At 40.2% G+C, this 19,764-nt stretch overlaps 1 protein-coding gene across 1 annotated transcript in view; it reads right to left on the bottom strand.

The window, feature by feature from the left end:
- ttll12 (tubulin tyrosine ligase-like family, member 12) overlaps positions 1-19,764 on the bottom strand; it is a 52,950-nt gene that overhangs the window by 24,963 nt on the left and 8,223 nt on the right. The window contains exons 2-7 of the mRNA XM_078568360.1: positions 18,559-18,719; positions 13,517-13,715; positions 12,824-12,983; positions 6,702-6,835; positions 5,332-5,408; positions 4,170-4,286 (exon numbers count right to left, since the gene is read on the bottom strand). Coding sequence (XP_078424486.1) covers positions 4,170-4,286; positions 5,332-5,408; positions 6,702-6,835; positions 12,824-12,983; positions 13,517-13,715; positions 18,559-18,719 — 848 coding nt within the window. The remainder of the gene's footprint in view (positions 1-4,169; positions 4,287-5,331; positions 5,409-6,701; positions 6,836-12,823; positions 12,984-13,516; positions 13,716-18,558; positions 18,720-19,764) is intronic.

Here is a 19,764-nt window from a genome sequence, read left to right as displayed (position 1 = left end):
GTTTCTTTCAATAAGCAGCAAACTTATTAGTTTATTATAAAACTAGGCTTGTCAAATAGAAAGGCAAAGTTTATTAACATCCAGCATGGATATAAAATTATGTGAATTATTCTTTCAAGATACCCTAAGTCTCTCTCACATACGCACATAAAGGCAAACAATAGACGGTGGAGTTCTTGAAATGGTATCCGGGTTATATGGTTGGTCACTCAGCATTGATCCATGAAACAATCACTAACTCTGGCACTGCTTTTCAGGCAGACCCATGGAATACTTGAGGGTACTCTATTCCAGTGTGTAGAGCATCTCAGGAGCAGTTTATATTCACTTTCGGCTGTGGACTGGCTCTGGACTGCAAAAGGCTGCTGTATTCCTTCTCAAGCAGCTGGTCCTTCTCTTCTCAAACCAAAACCAAAACCAAAACCCACTCTTATGGTCTTCCAGGCATGGTATTTTTCAGAGTCAAAAAAAACCCCTTTGTACACAGTTCACCCGGGTCAAGAGGTTGACAGTTTTTTTCAACTGCTTAATTACTATTTCTTATAAAATGATGTTTTTTCCAGGAATAGCAATCAGAGTCCTACATTAACCCTTTAAGGAACATTGTCTTTGAAAACACATCCTTCCAGAATGTCCTAAGTCTTTGAAGATGAACCATTTTCTGTGATTAAAGCATTCATGACAGTATGATGGAATACTCTCCACTTGCCTGGATGAGCGCAGCTCCAATAACGTTCAAGAAACTCGACACTATCCAGAAAAAAAACACCCTACTCGATTGGATCTTATTAGCCCAGGAGATTGGGTAAATCAGTGGCCAGGTTGCCCCAGTCTGCAGTTAGTCAGACGTTATCATTTATTTTACCACTTTAAAGGAAAAGATTGACTTGGATAGTATCTTGGGCTTCACCCAAGCATGTGCACATTATAGCTGTTGTCATATGGGGACTTAGACCAAGTTGCTTAACTTTATCAAATACTATGGCTTAGAGCCTGTCACGGTTGCTAGTAATTAATGTGAAGATTGTTTTCCATCTGCAAGAGTCTCTCTCTTCCTAGTTCAACACTACTTTGACAATCTTCAGCTTCCAGTACGATCTCATTTTTCTTCTCAGGAGCTTACTCCACACCAGTCCTTCCCACCCTTTCCCTCCTTGGACAGACTTCTACATTTCTTATTTGTCAAATAAACTGAAGCCATGGGGTACAGATTACAACTTACAGATGAGAAAGCAAGAAGTCCCCTGGTGATCTTCTGATGTCACAGTGCCCTGACATCTCAAAACCTCTTAAAGGCGGTGGCTTTTAATTCTCTCTCCCCACCCTCGCGCAAACCCACCCCCTCAGGAACATTATAAGTAAAAAGGACGTTTGAAATTATTGTAAGAAATAAATCAAAATGAAGCTCTGGGTCCAGATGAAATACCTCCCTGGATTTTAAAGTTAGCAGCTGATGAACTGCCTCCAGGTATTAAAAGAGTTGCCAACTGTGATTAAATGCATTCCTGGAGGTTTCATCACATGACCTGCCCTCCCAACACTTGCCATTAGTTGACCAACACATCCATCCTTGTGACGCACTGCCTTCCTACACCAATTGGAAAGCAAAAACCTTCATTACCCGATTGATAATGCTTGACTGTCAGCCAAACTGTCATTTATTTTCTCCATTTTCAACATCTTTATATTTGATGAAGAGAAATGTTCAAAGAAAATGACAAAAAAAAATCTTCAGTGTCCCTATGATTTTTCTCCAGGGTTGCACAGAGCCGTGTCCTGGAGGTTGATCTTTAATTCCTGGAGACTCCAGGCCAATCCTGGAGGGTTGGTAACCCGAAACATTGACCAATTTCTTTCAAGAGTCAATCAACACTTACCAGACCAATGGAGTCAAGCTAACATCAGTGGATAAAAGTAACCAGAAAACTACAGATTGGTGTCTCTCACCAGCGTCATTTGCAGACTGCTTGAACATATTCTTCATTCTCATATCATGAAGCATTTTGAAGCTCAAAAATCCTGATAGATGCTCAGCATGGTTTTCAATCGAAAAAGATCTACGAAACACAGCTTTTACAGACCATCGATAACCAAACATCAAGTGCCGAAAGAGATGAAACTACTCACATCGCAATACTGGATTTCTCAAAACCCTTTGACAAAGTTCCTCATTAAAAGTTCCTGTTCAAACTTCACTACTCTGGAACATCCTCACCAATAGATGTCAAAGAGTGGTCTGTGATGGGGAATCATCCTCTACAGAGTGCCCCAGGGAACTGTGTTGGGACCTTTACTTCTCTTGACATAGATAAACAACCTTCCCAACAAGTTAAAAAACATGGCGCAACTATTTGCAGATGACTGCATGGTTTACCCATCAGGGAAAACTCAAGATCGTATCAAATCATTGCAAGATGATCTTCTGGAATTGCAAAAATGGCAGGACCAATGGGAGATGGCATTCAATGCCAAAAAATGCTGTGTCACGTGCATTACCATCAAAATGGATCCGCCAACAGATAGCTTTAAATTCTGTAATCAAATTCTCCAATAGGTAGATGCACAACCACACCTCGGATTCATCTTAGAATCAACATTCAATGGGGATTCCACATTCAGCAGATAACATGCAACGAAAACAGGGTTCTTGAATTTCTGAGGAGGAATCCTTGGTATTGCAACAAAAATATCAGAGTTCTCACTTAGCAAACATTTGTTCGTCCAATCCTGGAGTATGCAAGTTGTGCGTGGGGTCCTTATATGTTGAGAGATAAAAATAAGATTGAAGAAATCCAAAGACGTGCTGCACGATTCTGCATGAATCAGTATGGGAAATACACTAGTGTCACAACATTGATCAAAGATTTGGAACGGGCATCACTACAGCAAAGGAGGGAGAAAAATAGACTGACCATGTTCTATAAGATATGGAATGGACTGGTGGGAATTGACAGAAACAAGTGTTAATTCTAATTATTGTATGTTGAGAAAGAATGTCTGAAGCTAAAACAGAAACAGAAGTACCTGGAAAAACTCAGCAGGTCTGGCAGCATCGGCGGAGAAGAAAAAAGTTGACGTTTCGAGTCCTCATGACCCTTCAACGGAACTCAACAGAATGTTGAAGGGTCATGAGGACTCGAAACGTCAACTCTTTTCTTCTCCGCCGATGCTGCCAGACCTGTTGAGTTTTTCCAGGTAATTCTGTTTTTGTTTTGGATTTCCAGCATCCGCAGTAGTTTTTTGTTTTTATGTCTGAAGCTATCCTGTACCTTAAAACAGGTTTATTTACAAGGCAACAAAGCAAAATCACAGACTCTCCCAATTCCTCCTCCCCTCAGTATTCCATCTATCTCTTTTGCCAATACCCATCACATGTTTAACAATGCAATTGCCTTAACAATGTAACTGCCATTTAGCCTTTACAATGTAATTGCTATTTAACAAAGGGATTGCCACTGGACCTTAATAATGTAGTTAATAAGACAGTGACAACAAGTACCTGGTGACTTCTGCAAGGACAAAATACCAAGTAGCCAACCACACAAATTACAAAGCCAATTTGTTCCAAGACAGTGCATCGACAATCTTTGTTCCCAAAGACAATCCCACAATGGAATAATTTGCCAAAGGAAACAGTCACAGCCCCATCATTCGAAATCTTCAAGACCTATCTTTAGATTATTTTCATTTATAAGTTTTCATTATCAGGACCACGTTGCAGCAGATCATTCCTGGTTTAACTAGCCCTAGCGCTACGCATAAAAATGTTGGAAAAATACAGATATTTATCTGTGATGCCGATAACTAGAGCAGAAGCATACAATATCAGGTTACTCCAGTATTTTGAGGAGGAATTTCCACCTTCCAAGGATGAAGATGCTTAGCAGAGGTGGGTAACTTCTTTTCCCTCTGTCTTTCTGTGGAAGCTCATGAAAGAATAGATGGTGTGACTGGAGCCTTGCACCCCAGCAAAATCAAACTTTGAGCCAAGGATAGGTATGACAGATATGAAACAATCCTATGCACCCCACATTCTTTATCAGTCCATTCTGCAGACAGCTGAACGAGTTACAGCATGGATTTTTACACAATGGATGCCCGACTGTTATGGCATTAATTTCCCTGGAGAATGAGTTGAAAATTCTCCTCCCCGTGAATGAGACACCTACCTGTAGTCTTTGAAATGGTGGTACAAGTAAAGAATATCTGCCTCCTTTTCATTTTCTGTAAACACAAAGTGCGGGGAATTCAGGTTCTCCAGAACTTGTTTAAATTCTGTATACACCCTGAACAAAAAAGGAGGGATATTAGAAATACAAGAGTCAAATGGGTCAGAGCCACTGAATTAGAACTATTTTTAACTGAAACAATATGATAATCTAATTGCCTTCCATACATATGTTTGACAGGGCTACTGAATTTGAAATTAAGGCATATGGGACTATGCATCTTCCGAAACCCAAATACACCTGATCTATATCAGACCTGGTTTGTTTTCTGTAAGCCATCAATCCCAAAACCCTATCTTTAAGAATACAGGAACAGCAGTAAGACATTCAACTCTTCCAGCCCTTTTCACCATTTAATTAGATCAGGCTGATCTGTATAATAACTCCACCTAAGCTCGTAGGTTCCATAACCCTCAATACCATATCCTTGATATATTTTTGCGAGGCAAAAGCTAGAAAACAACTTTAGGGTGTCATTACAACCATCGGGACACATTTTTGATATACAAAAATTTATTTTAAAAAGTAATTGTCGCTAAGCCATGCAGGTAACTTTAACACTACAGATTTTTGTGCAGTGAATACTAATGATGGGTTTTCTGTGAAGGAGATTCCTTGCAAATATTAGCAGTTTTGCAGGGGCATGCCGTCCTAACTTCTGAAAGACAGCGTTAATTGCCCAAAGGGGAACAAAGGGTGCTTTCAAGGAAAGTGACTATAAAGTGGCCTTTTAAGTGGCCTAAAAAGTGGCTTCTCAAACTGGAGTTCTGGGAAAACCAAATGGTTGTTACAATTATGGGAAAGCTCAGACAAGAGATAAACAAAAACGGCTCTTCGAGCTAGCAGCTGTTTCCAATTAAGGGCTAAAGCTAAGTGAACAGAAGACTGTCAAGGACATTGACTGAATGGGCCACATTATCTGGAGAGATAAACACATGGGAGTTTTCCAAGGCTGCCAGGGGTGGTTCTGGTTAGGTAGCGCTACTGTTATTGATACAAGCCTATCACAGTAAGTTCTTAAAAATCTGCCGGTCCCTTTACAGCTGCAACACTATTATCACCTTGTAGGGCAAAATAGAATTACAAAAATGTTTATACATACTTGAAAATTTTATCTTTCTGATAAACTGGTGTTTCTATTGGAAGTGGTAAAACTTCTTTATTGTCAGCTAAAATAGCCTGAAATTCAGAAAGTGCATCATGTTAAGATTTTGAAATGATAAACAACGACAAATGCTACTGACAGGTGTTATGACCGATGCAGCTGGTAAAGTGGAGTTATTTTAAAAATCCCAGAGGGAAACTTTAAACAACTGTCATAACCTATAATTTTAAGTGTTATGTTTGAGATGTGATTCTAAACTCAGGAATCAGACCACTAATTCTCGAGGTTTTACATTAAATTAAATGAAACATTTTATTAATTTACATAGATTAAAATATATGTACACATGGCTACAAATTACTACTATCATAACTTTTAACAAATTCCCAAACTAATTTGCATTAAGGCAACAGCAACATAGACTTAACCAAACACCAGGCAAAGCACTTTCACCTTACAACTTCAAAATGAGGTTCCTTTCACTGTGGAGACAGTTGGAAGCTTGGAGCTGCCTTTTGATCTTACATTGCCTCTGCTCTGCACACCCGAAAACTACTGAAGTTATACCTACCACCACTGATTGAATTCAAATTCTCATTGTCTCACCAGTCTCTTTGAGCTTTACCTTCTAACAATGAAACCTCATTCATTGTACCAATTTTATTAGTAATATAAACATATTGCTTGGTAGCTGTTGGAAAAGCACAAATTTTCACCCTACTTCTTGAATGCTCTATTGAAAAAATGCAAATACACTCTACCTCTTTGTTTACATCTCAAACCAGCACATATCAAAGCACCCAGACTAACTGGCTTTAATCCAATTAAGACATACCCGCAGACCAAACCTCTATTTTAAAAGAAAAATATTTTCCAAAATATTATATACATTAATAGCTTCATGACGCAGGATATTTAAAGTATATAACTGACTTCTACACTTCAGATTGCACTTTAGCAGAAAAATGGCTAAGTCTCCAGTAATTGGGATTGTTAGAATTTGCAGGCCAGGATTGGGCTTGACTGATTAAATTGCCTTCACTATTGAGGTTCACACGTTGGCCAGCTAGACAAGGTACTAGAGTGAATTGAGCACCTAGTCAAACATACCCGGCAAGGAACCAACACACTCAGGAGAGATGGGAGGAAAACTGACAGAGGAAATATTAAACAAAGATTTCCATGACATTTAATAATCTGTTTAATAATAGCTAAATGGTGCAGTAAACTGGAGAACTCAATGTGTAAAAGATCAAACGTAGTGCCACAATTATGCTGCATTCAGTTTGACAAAACACAAAATACCAATCGGAATATTTTCTCTATTTACTAATTGACCAAACAATTAGATCAAACTAAGTCCTTACCTTGTAATAGTCATCCGGAGGTTCACTGATACTTGTATTAACCTCCCTCAAATCAGCTGGTTCCCAAGGCAATAGCCTGCATTTCCTAATGAGTTGATTTAGTTCACCATGTGCATGATCCCACGTTACCTCTTCTGCAAGAAATGTTCAAAGGTTTCAAAAGTGGGATAACCTGACACACATACAACACATCACAATTACAACTTACTTTTCAAGTCGTTTTTAAAGAAACACCTTTCGTATTCTAACTGCTCATGTAGCTAGAAAGAAAAATGTCTACAAACTTTGTTCTGTATTTTAACACAGGATTATAAATAAAACAACATTAACATAATCCAATGCACCCCATAGGACAACCAACAAAAAGCAACAGGCTAGAACATGGCAGGAGGCAGTCAACCAGAGTCTTGCATATGCCGAGTGGATAATGTGACATTCTTGACCTCTCTTCTGATTATGTCCTGTACCACATTTTGCCTTTAAACGCTTAACCTTCTTCTGAAGATGTTTTCTCATTCTGAAGTGCGATTACTTGCTGGCCAATCACCTTCATTTGGGTTTTGACAGCAAGTGTGAACAAGCTGCATGGCAACTTGAGGGCATGACAGCCAATCTTGATCCTGAGTTGATCTGCGATCCACATGTCCACTTTGCAACAAAAGATCGCAAGATGATAATTGATTAGGAAGACCATTCAGCTCATTCACCCATCCTGAAAGATCCTCAAGTTGTCCTCCCACCTGCCATAGCATTAAATTGTTTCTTAAATAGTTCCAGCATTTCCGCTTCAGCTAGTTTTTCTGGAAGTCCAATATACATGATTATGTTCTGAAGCAAGTTCAGTCCAAAATTTGCTTATTACTAGTTTGAATCTGTGAACCCTTAATTTAATCACAGTTTAATTTGAAGTTACATTGCAGGTTTATTATCCCAATTGCTTAATCCTATATAGCTTGAGATCACCTCTCAAAACTCCTCTTTAAAGGTTGCAAAGTCTAACTTTTCCCCCATATTTCCTCTTAACTCAACCCTGAGAATGGGGGCTAGCCTTATGACTCTTCTCTACCCTATGCTTAGTATTTGAATTTCTCAGTCATTTCATGGCAAGTAAAGCTGGATGCAGTATTCCAGGGTGGTCTGACTGAGCATTAATTTGACCGGGGATACATTAGTATGGGAGTGGTATGGGGCTGCTAGTCTTCTTTTGTGAATGTTTGAAGGAAACAAACATTCAGAATATTTATAATTTTGTGATCATCTTAATTCTGAGACCATTGGCATCATATATCATTATCACTTTTCTCTTACTGTTGTGGTACTGAAGTATCTTTTTGAAATTTATGTTTAGCTCCAACTACTATGCTTTGTCAGAGGTCTCTTTTTGCCTCTGATCAACCTTTTAACATGTTTCTGCACTTTCTTGTATTAATCCCAATGAACCACTTCCTTTTCTTTCCTACAAGATCAGTAGAGGGCATTTTTCTCCATTTAATTTATTTGTTAATTCATTTAGATTTATGTTTCGTTAGTTTGAGCATGTCAACGATTATGTCAATTTAATAGAATTCCCATGTGCTACCACTGTAGTCACCAGTGAACTGATAAGCTGTATTTCTTCATGTATAAATTAATGGCAATTCTTTTGAAAAAGTTACTCATTGTGTATCATTACCTGGTGGCCTCAGCAAGTCTTATGGGGTACTTAACAGTCACCAGAAGTAACCTCTCTCTCCTGGACCAATATTTCTTTTAATCTGGAAGGATTCCCAGTCATTTATGAAGATCACATCGTACTTACATCATGCTGCCAGCCACTTGTTTACAGCCTTAGACCATTTTTTTTGATGAACTACCCTTCTTTCCTGAACACCGAAACCATTTTGCTTCCCATATCTTTCATTTTTGAGTTAATCACCATTTATGTGGCTTTCAAGACTTTTATATTATAATTCCCTGTATTATTCATTCCTGTGCGGACAACTACCGCTGTGTCTACAACCGTCCCCTTCTAATCTTTTCAGTGTGCGCTGTTCTAGCTCCAGATAAACAGCTTAACATCCTGCAGTTATTCTCCTTACAATACAATTTTTTATTCTTTCGTGGGATGTGGGCAATTTATTGCCCATCCCTAATTGTCCTTGAAATGATGGTGGTGAGCCGTTTCCTTGAATGGCTACATGTCCATCTGGTGCTGTACACAAAACTGTTAGGAAGGGAATTCCATGATTTTGACCCAACAACACTGAAGGAACAGTAATATAGTTCCAAGTCAGGACAAAGTGCGGCTTGGAGGGGCACTTGCAGATAGTAATATGCCCTTGACCTTCTAGGTGGTAGAGGTCATGGATTTGGAAGGTGCTGTCGAAGGAGCCTTGATGAGTTGCTGCAGTGCATCTTGTAGATGGTACAAGCTGCTGCCACTGTACGTCGGTGTTGGAGGAAGTGAAGGTTTAAGATGGTAGATGGGGTGTCAGTCAAGCAGGCTGCTTTTGTCCTGGATGGTGTCGAGCTTCTTGAGTGTTGTTGGAGCCGCACTCATCCAGGCAAGTTCCATAAGACCATAAGACATAGGAGCAGAAATTAGGCCATTCGGCCCATCGAGTCTGCTCCGCCATTCAATCATGGTTGATAAGTTTCTCAACCCCATTCTCCCGCCTTCTCCCCGTAACCTTTGATCCCCTTACCAATCAAGAACCTATCTATCTCGGTCTTAAATACACTCAATGACCTGGCCTCCACAGCCTTCTGTGGCAATGAATACCATAGATTCACCACTCTCTGGCTAAAGAAGTTTCTCCTCATCTCTGTTCTAAAAGGTCTTCCCTTTACTCTGAGGCTGTGCCCTCGGGTCCTAGTCTCTCCTACTAATGGAAACATCTTCCCCATGTCCACTCTATCCAGGCCTTTCAGTATTCTGTAAGTTTCAATCAGATCCCCCCTCATCCTTCTAAACTCCATCGAGTATAGACCCAGAGTCCTCAAACGTTCCTCATATTTTAAGCCTTTCATTCCTGGGATCATTCTTGTGAAAATCCTCTGGACCTTCTCCAGGGCCAGCACATCCTTCCTGAGATACGGGGCCCAAAATTGCTCACAATATTCTAAATGTGGTCTGACCAGAGCCTTATAAAGCCTCAGCAGCACATCCCTGCTTTTATATTCTAGTCCTCTCGAAATAAATGCCAACATTGCATTTGCCTTCCTAACTACCGACTCAACCTGCAAGTTAACCTGAAGAGAATCCTGGACTAGGACTCCCAAGTCCCTTTGCACTCCAGACTTCTGAATTCTCTCCCCATTTAGAAAATAGTCTATGCCTCTATTCTTCCTACCAAAGTGCGTGACCTCACACGTTGTATTCCATCTGCCACTTCTTTGCCCATTCTCCTAACCTGTCCAAATCCTTCTGCAGCCTCCCCGCTTCCTCAACACTACCTGTCCCTCCACCTATCTTTGTATCATCTGCAAACTTAGCCAGGATGCCCTCAGTTCCTTCATCTAGATCATTAATGTATAAAGTGAAAAGTTGTGGTCCCAACACTGACCCCTGCGGAACTCCACTAGTCACCGGCCGCCATCCTGAGAAGGACCTCCTTATCCCCACTCTTTGCCTCCTGCCAGACAGCCAGTCTTCTATCCATGCTAGTACCTTGCCTCTAACACCATGGGCTCTTATCTTACTGAGCAGCCTCCTGTGCGGCACCTTGTCAAAGGCCTTCTGGAAGTCCAAGTAGATAACATCCATTGGCTCTCCTTTGTCTAACCTACTCGTTACCTCCTCAAAGAATTCTAACAGATTTGTCAGGCATGACCTCCCCTTGATGAAACCATGCTGACTTTGCCCGATTTTACCATGCACTTCCAAGTATTCTGAAATCTCATCCTTAATAATGGACTCTAAAATCTTACCAACGACCGAGGTCAGGCTAATCGGCCTGTAATTTCCCGTCTTTTGCCTCACTCCCTTCTTAAACAGGGGGGTTACATTAGCGATTTTCCAGTCTTCTGGGACCGTCCCTGACTCCAGTGATTCCTGAAAGATCACCACTAACGCCTCCACTATCTCTTCAGCTATCTCCTTCAGAACTCTGGGGTGTAATCCATCTGGTCCAGGTGATTTATCCACCTTCAGACCTTTCAGTTTTCCTAGCACCTTCTCCTTGGTAATGGCCACCATACTCACCTCTGCCCCCCGACTCTCTTGAAATTTGGGGATGTCACTCGTGTCTTCCACTGTGAAGACTGACGCAAAGTACCTATTCAGTTCCTCCGCCATTTCTTTGTTCCCCACTACTACTTCTCCAGCGTCATTTTCCAGCGGCCCAATGTCCACTTTTGCCTCTCTCTTACCCTTTATATATCTAAAAAAACTCTTGCAATCTTCTTTTATATTACTGGCTAGTTTACCCTCATACTTAATCTTCTCCCTCCTTATTTCTTTTTGAGTTGTCCTCTGTTGGTCTTTGTAGGCTTCCCAATCCCCTGGTTTCCCACTGCTCTTCGCTGCATTGTATGCTTTCTCTTTAGCTTTTATGCTGTCCCTGACTTCCCTTGTCAGCCATGGTTGCCTCGTCCTCCCTTTAGTATGCTTCTTCTTCCTAGGGATGAATTTTTGCTGTGTCTCCCAAATTACTCCCAGAAACTCCTGCCATTGCTGTTCCACTGTCTTTCCTGTTAGGCTCATCTCCCAGTCAATTCTGGCCAGCTCCTCCCTCATGCCTCCGTAGTTGCCTTTATTCAACTGTAATACCGTTACATCTGATTCCAGCTTTTTCCTCTCAAATTGCAGGGTAAATTCTATCATATTATGGTCACTTCCTCCTAAGGGTTCCTTCACCTTAAGCTCCCTTATTAAATCTGCCTCATTACACATCACTAAATCTAGAATTGCCTGTTCCCTAGTGGGCTCCACCACAAGCTGCTCCAAAAAGCCATCTCGTAGACATTCCACAAATTCCTTTTCTTGAGATCCGCTACCAACCTGATTTTCCCAGTGTACCTGCATATTGAAATCCCCTGTGATTACTGTAACCTTGCCTTTCTTACACACCTTTTCTATCTCCTGGTGTATCTTGTGCCCCACATCCTGACTACTGTTCGGAGGCCTGTACATAACTCCCATTATGGTTTTTCTACCTTTGCGGTTCCTCAACTCTACCCACACCGATTCTACATCATCTGACCCTACATCATTTCTTGCTATCGATTTAATTTCATTTCTTACTAACAAAGCAACCCCACCCCCTCTGCCAACCTGCCTATATTTTTGATAGGATGTATATCCTTGGATATTTAGCTCCAAGTCCTGATCCCCTTGCAGCCATGTCTCCATGATGCCCACCACATCATACCTGCCAATTTCAATCTGCGCCACAAGCTCATTTACCTTATTTCGTATACTGCATGCATTCAGATATTATAACCTTGTGCCTTGTAGATGATGGATAAGCTTTGGAGAGCCAAGAGGTTGAGTTACTTCCCAGCCTCTAATCCATTTTCCTGAGCAAATGACTAGTCTCTTAGTAACATACAAACGGTGGCTTTGTTCAGCGCACACATACTAGAAGAAATAGATATAACGACAATGTAATCCAACCGCACAGTAAGCCAATCTAGAAATCAGGCTACACATGGTGCAAATAATTAGAGAAAAATGGAAATGTGGTGATAGGAAATGAAAGTCACTGCAGTCCCAGAGGACCATAGGCTGCTCTCTCATCAGAGAGACAGACGACTGGTGGAGAGTTTAACCTGAGGGTCACCACACCTCAGGTGAGGTTGAGAAGGCAGGGTCTTCATGGATGACCTCAGCCGGTACAGGAATTGAACCAGCGCTGTTGGCATCACTCTGCATCACAAACCAGCTGTCCAGCCAACTGAGAACAGAATACCAGCAAACTCACTGAGACCACGAGACCACTAAACGATGATGCACAGTATTTTTTTTCAAAAGAACTGACATCAATTTATACACATGAAGAACTTGTTCCCTGGTGACTACATAGTGAGGAGTTCTATTCAATTAACGTAAAATGAACAGCAACCAAATACCTAACTTCACCATGATGGGCAGCAAGGTGTTTTAAAATAATGGCCAGGAACATGTCAGCTGAGTCACTTACCACCATGATCAAGATCTCTCAGTGGCCACAACAAACTGAAGGCAGTCTGTCCTGGCCCATAAAAGAATGGGACAACTCGAAAAGTTGGTTCATCCGAATGCTGGATTTGCGATCCAAACTCATCCATAACATACCAAATTGGCACTTGTTCTTCAGCTGACTGTAGACAAAAGTACAGAAACAAGAACAACAATGAGTTTGTATGTAAGCACTTCTTTTTGTCCACAAACGTGACTAACACTGATTCCCTACTTTCTCTGCTCTGAAGGTGGTAAATCAATCTATTGCATCTTTAAGATTTTAAAAGTCTTATTCCTGGATCATCAGTGTGATGAAGTGATGCATGACAGTTCTCCCTTCACAAAGCAGCAGCCTTTTTAAGCTAACAGCAAAAAACTGCTCTTTTAGGGTCAAAAGCTTCAAAGAGGACAACCGGTTTTACCTTTACACCAAAATAGATTTTTGATGACACCAGTTGAATGCGGGGTCAAATATAATTCTGCTCTATTAGCTTCCAGCATCAACATAATTCACCAGAGGGGCAATACAAAGACAAAGCTCGCGCTGTTGTTAAAAAATGCGTTTGACAGAAATTCAATTAATTACACAGCTTCTAAAGCAGACTTGTCTTATATTAATAAAATGGTTTGCCCTCTCTCTGCACCCCCATTGCGCCTCGTGAATCTTACTTACCCCCTGGGTCAGTTGGTACGTGTGGCTGAACCTCCACATCTCCGCCATCACATCATCAATAACATCATCATCAGGAACCTCACCATGGAATTCCACCCCAGCAAAACTGGCCATTCGGTGGAGTAAGCCAGGGACCTCCCATAACTGCTGACGAGCTTGGTCCACTCGGTATGTCCAGGCGTGATCAACTAAGAAAATGCTGAGATACCAGAAATTATTACTGAAAGTCCCGCAATGAACAAAGCTTTTAATGTAAAGCAGCAAAATACAAAACATGCTTCTAAAATTAATTTTTCACCATGTGTAAAAAAAGGACACAACAGTCTAAAACACAGGTTAGAAACCACATGCTTGCCTCAAAAATGGGGCAACGAAAGAAATTCACTTGTTAAAATATGTCCTAACATGTTCATTTCATCCATCATGTTCGCTCAAAGTTAGAATTCGTCTCCATGCTGTATCTCACTATTTCTATCAAAATAAAGAACATGTTCATTTTATTCTTAAATGATCCATTCCTGCATCAACTCATCTGCTATCCAAGCCATTGGTACGTAGCACTTGGTAAGGATTCCCTCCATAGTCTTCCACCAGGGAATTTTCACAGGACTTCTGGACTTGACTATTCGTCAGCCTTCCACTGTTACCCCACCACAAACTTATGCCCATTCAAAATTCTGCTACCTACATCGTAACTCTCTCAGAATCTCATTCCCCATCACTCCTGGGCTCACAGACCCACACTGACTCACAGTCCAATAGTTCAATTTTAAAATTCTCATATCAAATAAAAACAGAAAATGCTGGAAAAACTCAGCAGGTCTGGCGGCATCTATGGAGAGAAACCGAGCTAACGTTTCAAGCCCGTGCGACTCTTCTTCAGTTCTTCAAACTTAAAATTCTCATCTTAGCTTTCAAATCCCTCCATGGCCTTATCTCTCCCGATCTCTCTAACCTGCTCCAGCCCTACAACTCCACAAGATCTCTATGCTCCTCTAATTCTGGCCTCTTGCACATCCCTGATTTTAATGGCTCCACCATTGGAAGCCCTGCCCTAAGCTACCTACCTCTTAAGTTCTGGAATTCGCTCCCTAAACCTTTCCGCCCCTCTACTCCTTTAAGGTGCCCCTTAAAACTTACTTCTTTGATCAAGCTTTTGGTCACTTGTTCAAATATCATCCAATGTGGCTTGATAACAATAATGGTCCTGGGAAATATCTGGGGCATTTTACTACGTTAAAGGTGTTACATAAATGCAAGTTGTTGTTAAATTCTTCAATTGAATTTTCATTGCACTAAGCAGACATCTATTGTGCAAATGAGTAATTTGAACCACAAAGCAGTTATGTCAAATGATTTTTGCTTATCATTAAGATAACAAAAATTTGCATCGCTCTCGTGCCTTTAACTAGAAAATAAAACCAAAAGCATTTCATGCAGATGTATCAAAAACAGATGTGGAGCCAAAGGAGGAAATATTAAGAGGGGTGATCAAAAGCTTGACACAGGAGATGGATTTAGAGATCGAGACATTCAGGCAGGGAATTCCAGACAAAATCCTGGGATTGCTCAAGGGGAAACTTTGAGATTCCAAGACTGGGATGACCGCAGGAGGGAAGGACAGTTAAGGATCAGTAATGGCAAAGTATCTGAAAGGGGAGAGTTGAGAAGTGGCATGGCCAAGTGAGAGAAAGGAAGGATTGAGAATGGAAAGGTACAAGAGCGGCCTAAAATTTACAAGAGACATAGAAGCAAGAGGTTCAGGTGCAGAGATGCAGCCATAACACACAAGTAAATAAACACAAAGGATATTCCACCTTGTATATCCATAGCAGAGATGAAATCAGACATGTATTCCTCATTGAAGACAGGGAGGAGACAATATGAAACAGTCCAAAGTATGAGCACCATAAAGCTTTGTTGTGATGAAGTTGATTTGTTGACAGTGTGGAGTTAGCTTGGAGCAACCCACAACTAACATTCAAGCCTGGAGTTACAAGATGAGAGTGAGTATGCTCAGGCAAACTGAGGTGTTGGTGAAGGCTGTCCAAAAGATTCAAAAACGGAAGTAGCCGAGAGTTGACCAGGATCCAGGGGAAGTTGATTCAGGGCCCAACAAAGGTGCACAATAGCTTCTCGTGGTGGTGATGTGCACTAATGGAGCCGATGCAGCAACAATGAAGCAAGGGGCAGTGGGAGTGAAAACCAAAAAAATGCAACTGAGAGCACTGAAGATCAGGGAGCCAGGATTGGGTGAAACCAAGGGATCAGTGTGGAGAAATCCAGTCATAATGAGAGGTTATAAGGTTCAAATAATTATTTTCCTACAAATGAGGGCTTACTTTTTTTCTAAAAAGAGTTAATTTTCCTAAAAGGTTAAAAAAATTTACTGTCTCTAATACTGAATGATCACGCATCCCTGAGTGAAAAATCTTACCTCTTCTTAAAACCATAAGGGTAATTCCTGATAAGATGGTTTCATTCCTAAAGTCAGAAAGCTTATCACAAGATAAAACATTGTGCAAACCATCACAAAAGCTACCAGTGTAATATTTGATAAGGCGGTTTAATGATTTTAGCCTTAAACCAGTCAACTGATTTTTGACAAAACTGACTGAGCTCAAACTTAACTCCTTGCTTGTGAAACACAGTTAGATGAATCATGAGAACTGACAATCAAGAGTGCTCACAGCATGCTGGTATACTGGCTTTCTTATAAGTCAAAGGGGGGCAAACTGTACTAGAAATTAGTAGTTATACAATCTTGTTTGGGAACTAAAAGGGGATGGACTTGCTTACAACTGCCATATGTAAGAAATTATTTATAAAACTTGAAAAACAGTATAAATATTGGAAGCACACATTGGGTTTTTAAGGTTTGCTTAGCTCGCTTGAGCCATAAAGGTACTGTTATTATAGCAGGGCGATGATTATCCTCCCCATAATTAAGTTCACCCCACTAACTCTATAGTCTTTTACTAACTCAGGTATTTAAGGTAAATGTTACGGTAATAACTGATAGGTATCTAACTTAAATATTTTACTGTAACAATATTTGGATTTAAAAATTGGATTCTCTACTGGAAATAAAATTGGGTTGCCTATCTTTTCCTAGAACTATTAATGTTGCAACTGACTGTCTCACCAACTGTGAATTGCATGCTTGGTTCTTTAATAAACTTATATATAGTTTAGAATTTATTTGTCTCTCAGAGTCTTCTGTGAGAATGGATGTTTTTTAAAAAGTATTTTGGGAATTATTATATTATTCTATAAAGAAGGCTGGGTGTCTGCATGTGTGTGTGTGTGTGTGATTTAATTAAGCTGGGCAAGAGTTTGATAGGAGTCAGGCTGTCTGGGTGTTTAGAAACGTGAAAAGGTTAAAGATGTTAAGTTTGAGGTACAAGTAAATAGGTTAGATCTAACATTTGCATTTTTAGATAATTTGAGAGGTTGTTGAATTTCAAAGGCGAGTTAGGAGTATCAAGGAAAATGTTTGCATCTTGCAGGAGTCCATAGGTAAATAGTAGCGAGGATATCATATTTTTATTGTCCCAAAAACAAAGACAAGATGGAAACATGAAAGATTTTACATTTGGAAGGGTTTGAGTTTCAAAGGGGTGTGAGAACAATCGAACTGAGATGATAGGGGAAAAAAGTATATTAGAGTTACTGTGTATAGCTGTTGAAGGAGAGAGAGCCAGAGGTAGCTATTAAGCTGGATAGTTGTCAAGCTGTTAAGCTGGAGATAGCTGAGCTGTTTGAGCTGTTGAGAAGTCTTGGGTTGCAGCAAGCAGTTTGATTCCGAAGTGAATTCCATAGCAAAGCGGAAGACGTGCGGGTCATGTGGTACAACTTTACTGAAGCTACAGCAGACTGCCTTGTGAGATATTACTGGATTCCATATTAAATATCTATAAGGGAGTGTTGCCTGGAAAATGTTTACTTGTGGTTTTGACCCAGTAGAGTGTTTTGAGGGAATGCTTTGTAAGACTAATCTTAATTGTGTAACTGTAAATCTTGCGTGCTTAAGTTTTCTTTTGTTTAATAAACTTTTAATTTTTAAAACCCAAAGCTGCTACTGGACCTCCTACTGCTGAGATTGGTACGTATTCTTCTCGTTATTAGAATACAAAAAAACCATTGCGGCCTGCAAGCCAAGTTTCCCTCGGGGATTTGGTTTGCGCAGCAAGTTACACCGGCTGTAGTGATAACACTCTGCATCACTAACTCATGAACCTTGTCTCCATATGCTCTTTGGTGGAGGGGTAAATTACTGTGGAGAGATTTCCAGACTCTTACAATATCCATGCTATTATAATCTGGCTGAAACTTGTTAAAAATACTATCGGGGGGGTGGGGGGTAATATTCTCAGCTTGTTCTGTCCCTTTGAGAAGAATTAGACCAGACCTTCAGACCCATGTTCCTTTAAGATTTGGCTTTCTTACTCTTGAGTGTGAACATCTGGAAAGTGCGCCTGATGCAGGATAGTCCCAAAAAAGGGCTGGGTTTATCAGCCGCCATAGGTGAAGTGCAGCTGGAAGCAAACAAAATCAGGACCTTGAGGAACTGCTCTAACACAGTCTAGTGAAAGGATAGAACTAAATTGACCTAAAGCAAAAAGGTGCAGTAAACTTTACACTTTTAAGTTGAGGCAAAACAGTTTTGGGTCAACGTTATCACTGTGTGGGGGTACAATCTAAAAATCATTTAATGAACTAAAGTCCAGAGGTGCAAGATGCCCTTCCAGGGGCCCATTCAATCATTACTTATGTTGGAAAAACACACAGTATAACTCCAACCTAAAAGATTCCCTCTTCAGAAAAGTGCTTCACATGTGAAGTAACTCACCATTGACGCAGTTCACAGATTACTTTATTTATGTGTTTTAGAACGTTTCATTTACAGTAACAAGATGGAGCTGAATTGCTCTTCAGAACACTGCGAACAAATGCTTCCAATCTTAACAATGTTTAGTGTGAAAAAAATGGACTGAGCCAAGTTTTCACATAAAATATTTTTCTATGAAACAATTCCTTACCTATTAATGTCTGAAGCCTGAAGACCATCTTCTTTGGTGATAATGACTTTGTAAACAGGTGGTGTGCCAGGGTTAAGTATTATCTTTTTCTCTTCTGCATCTTCATCAACCTCATCATCTTCCACTTGCATGATCCCAAATACCTCACCTGCATCGAACACCTGAAGACAAAATGTTACAATAACTTTGCAAAACTGGAGAAAAAATGGAAAGAGCGTAAAACTTTAAGGAAATACCATACTTATGAGAAAAGTCTGGCAAATTGGCTTTCGTTTTCTACTTTTATGCCTCTTCAATTAACTCACTAAAATAGAATATCGGGTCGCACGTTTCATTGTTGTTTATGGGATGCTGCTGTACGCACAAATTTCCTACATTACAATAGTCACTGCAAGTACTTAATTGTTTATAAAGGTTTTGGGATGACCTAAGGCCAGGAAGGGCACTGTTTAAAGGAAGTCCTTTACTTCCTTCACTAACTCAGTTTAATAACTGATCCAATCATTGGTTGCTATGATTTGTTTTGATTTTCATAACTGAAATTCAGATTCAAAGCTAACTGGCCGCTCCATTATTTAAATGGATGATGAATGTTCAAAATTCAATTGGCTCCTCTTCTCAAGCTGATAATTCAAAAATCAGTCTGGCAGCATGTGCATCGAAGAAATTTTAAGTTCCGCGTAGTGACTAAATTTGAAGGGATACCCATCAACCCAAACCTAGGCAAACAAAAATGCAACATTTTTGACCCTGCAGAGAAGTTACAACACAAAAACACTCCACCTTCCAAAACATGTCCTTTTATCAGGAAACTATATGGATACTTTAAGAACTCCTAGTGTTTGTCCTCTACCACAAACAGTATTAATCACATTCACTACCCCTTTCCCTTGAACCTCTTAGTTCATTCTCATATTCAATCTAATCTCGCATATTACAAATAGCTTCAACCACTAACCCTGAAAATAATCCACATCCTCACAGCTCTGTGCAAAGAAGTTTCTCCTGCCCTAATTCTCTTACATTCAAACTTGTACATATGGCCAATTGTTCTTGATCCCTGTTATGATCTTGAGGGAGAACATTACTCTTAAAAAGAAATTCAAACTCCCAGTTTCAGGTTTTAAACAAGAAATTTTACTGTACAAGACTTAAACAAAGCCAGTACTACTAACTTAACACATTCTTTAAACCCGAAAATCTCAA

This window comes from Cetorhinus maximus, chromosome 22 (assembly GCF_964194155.1).
Source record: "Cetorhinus maximus chromosome 22, sCetMax3.hap1.1, whole genome shotgun sequence".
NCBI lineage: Eukaryota > Metazoa > Chordata > Chondrichthyes > Lamniformes > Cetorhinidae > Cetorhinus > Cetorhinus maximus.
The sequence above is the reverse complement of the archived record's forward strand: the minus strand, read 5'-3'. Positions and strand labels throughout refer to the sequence as shown.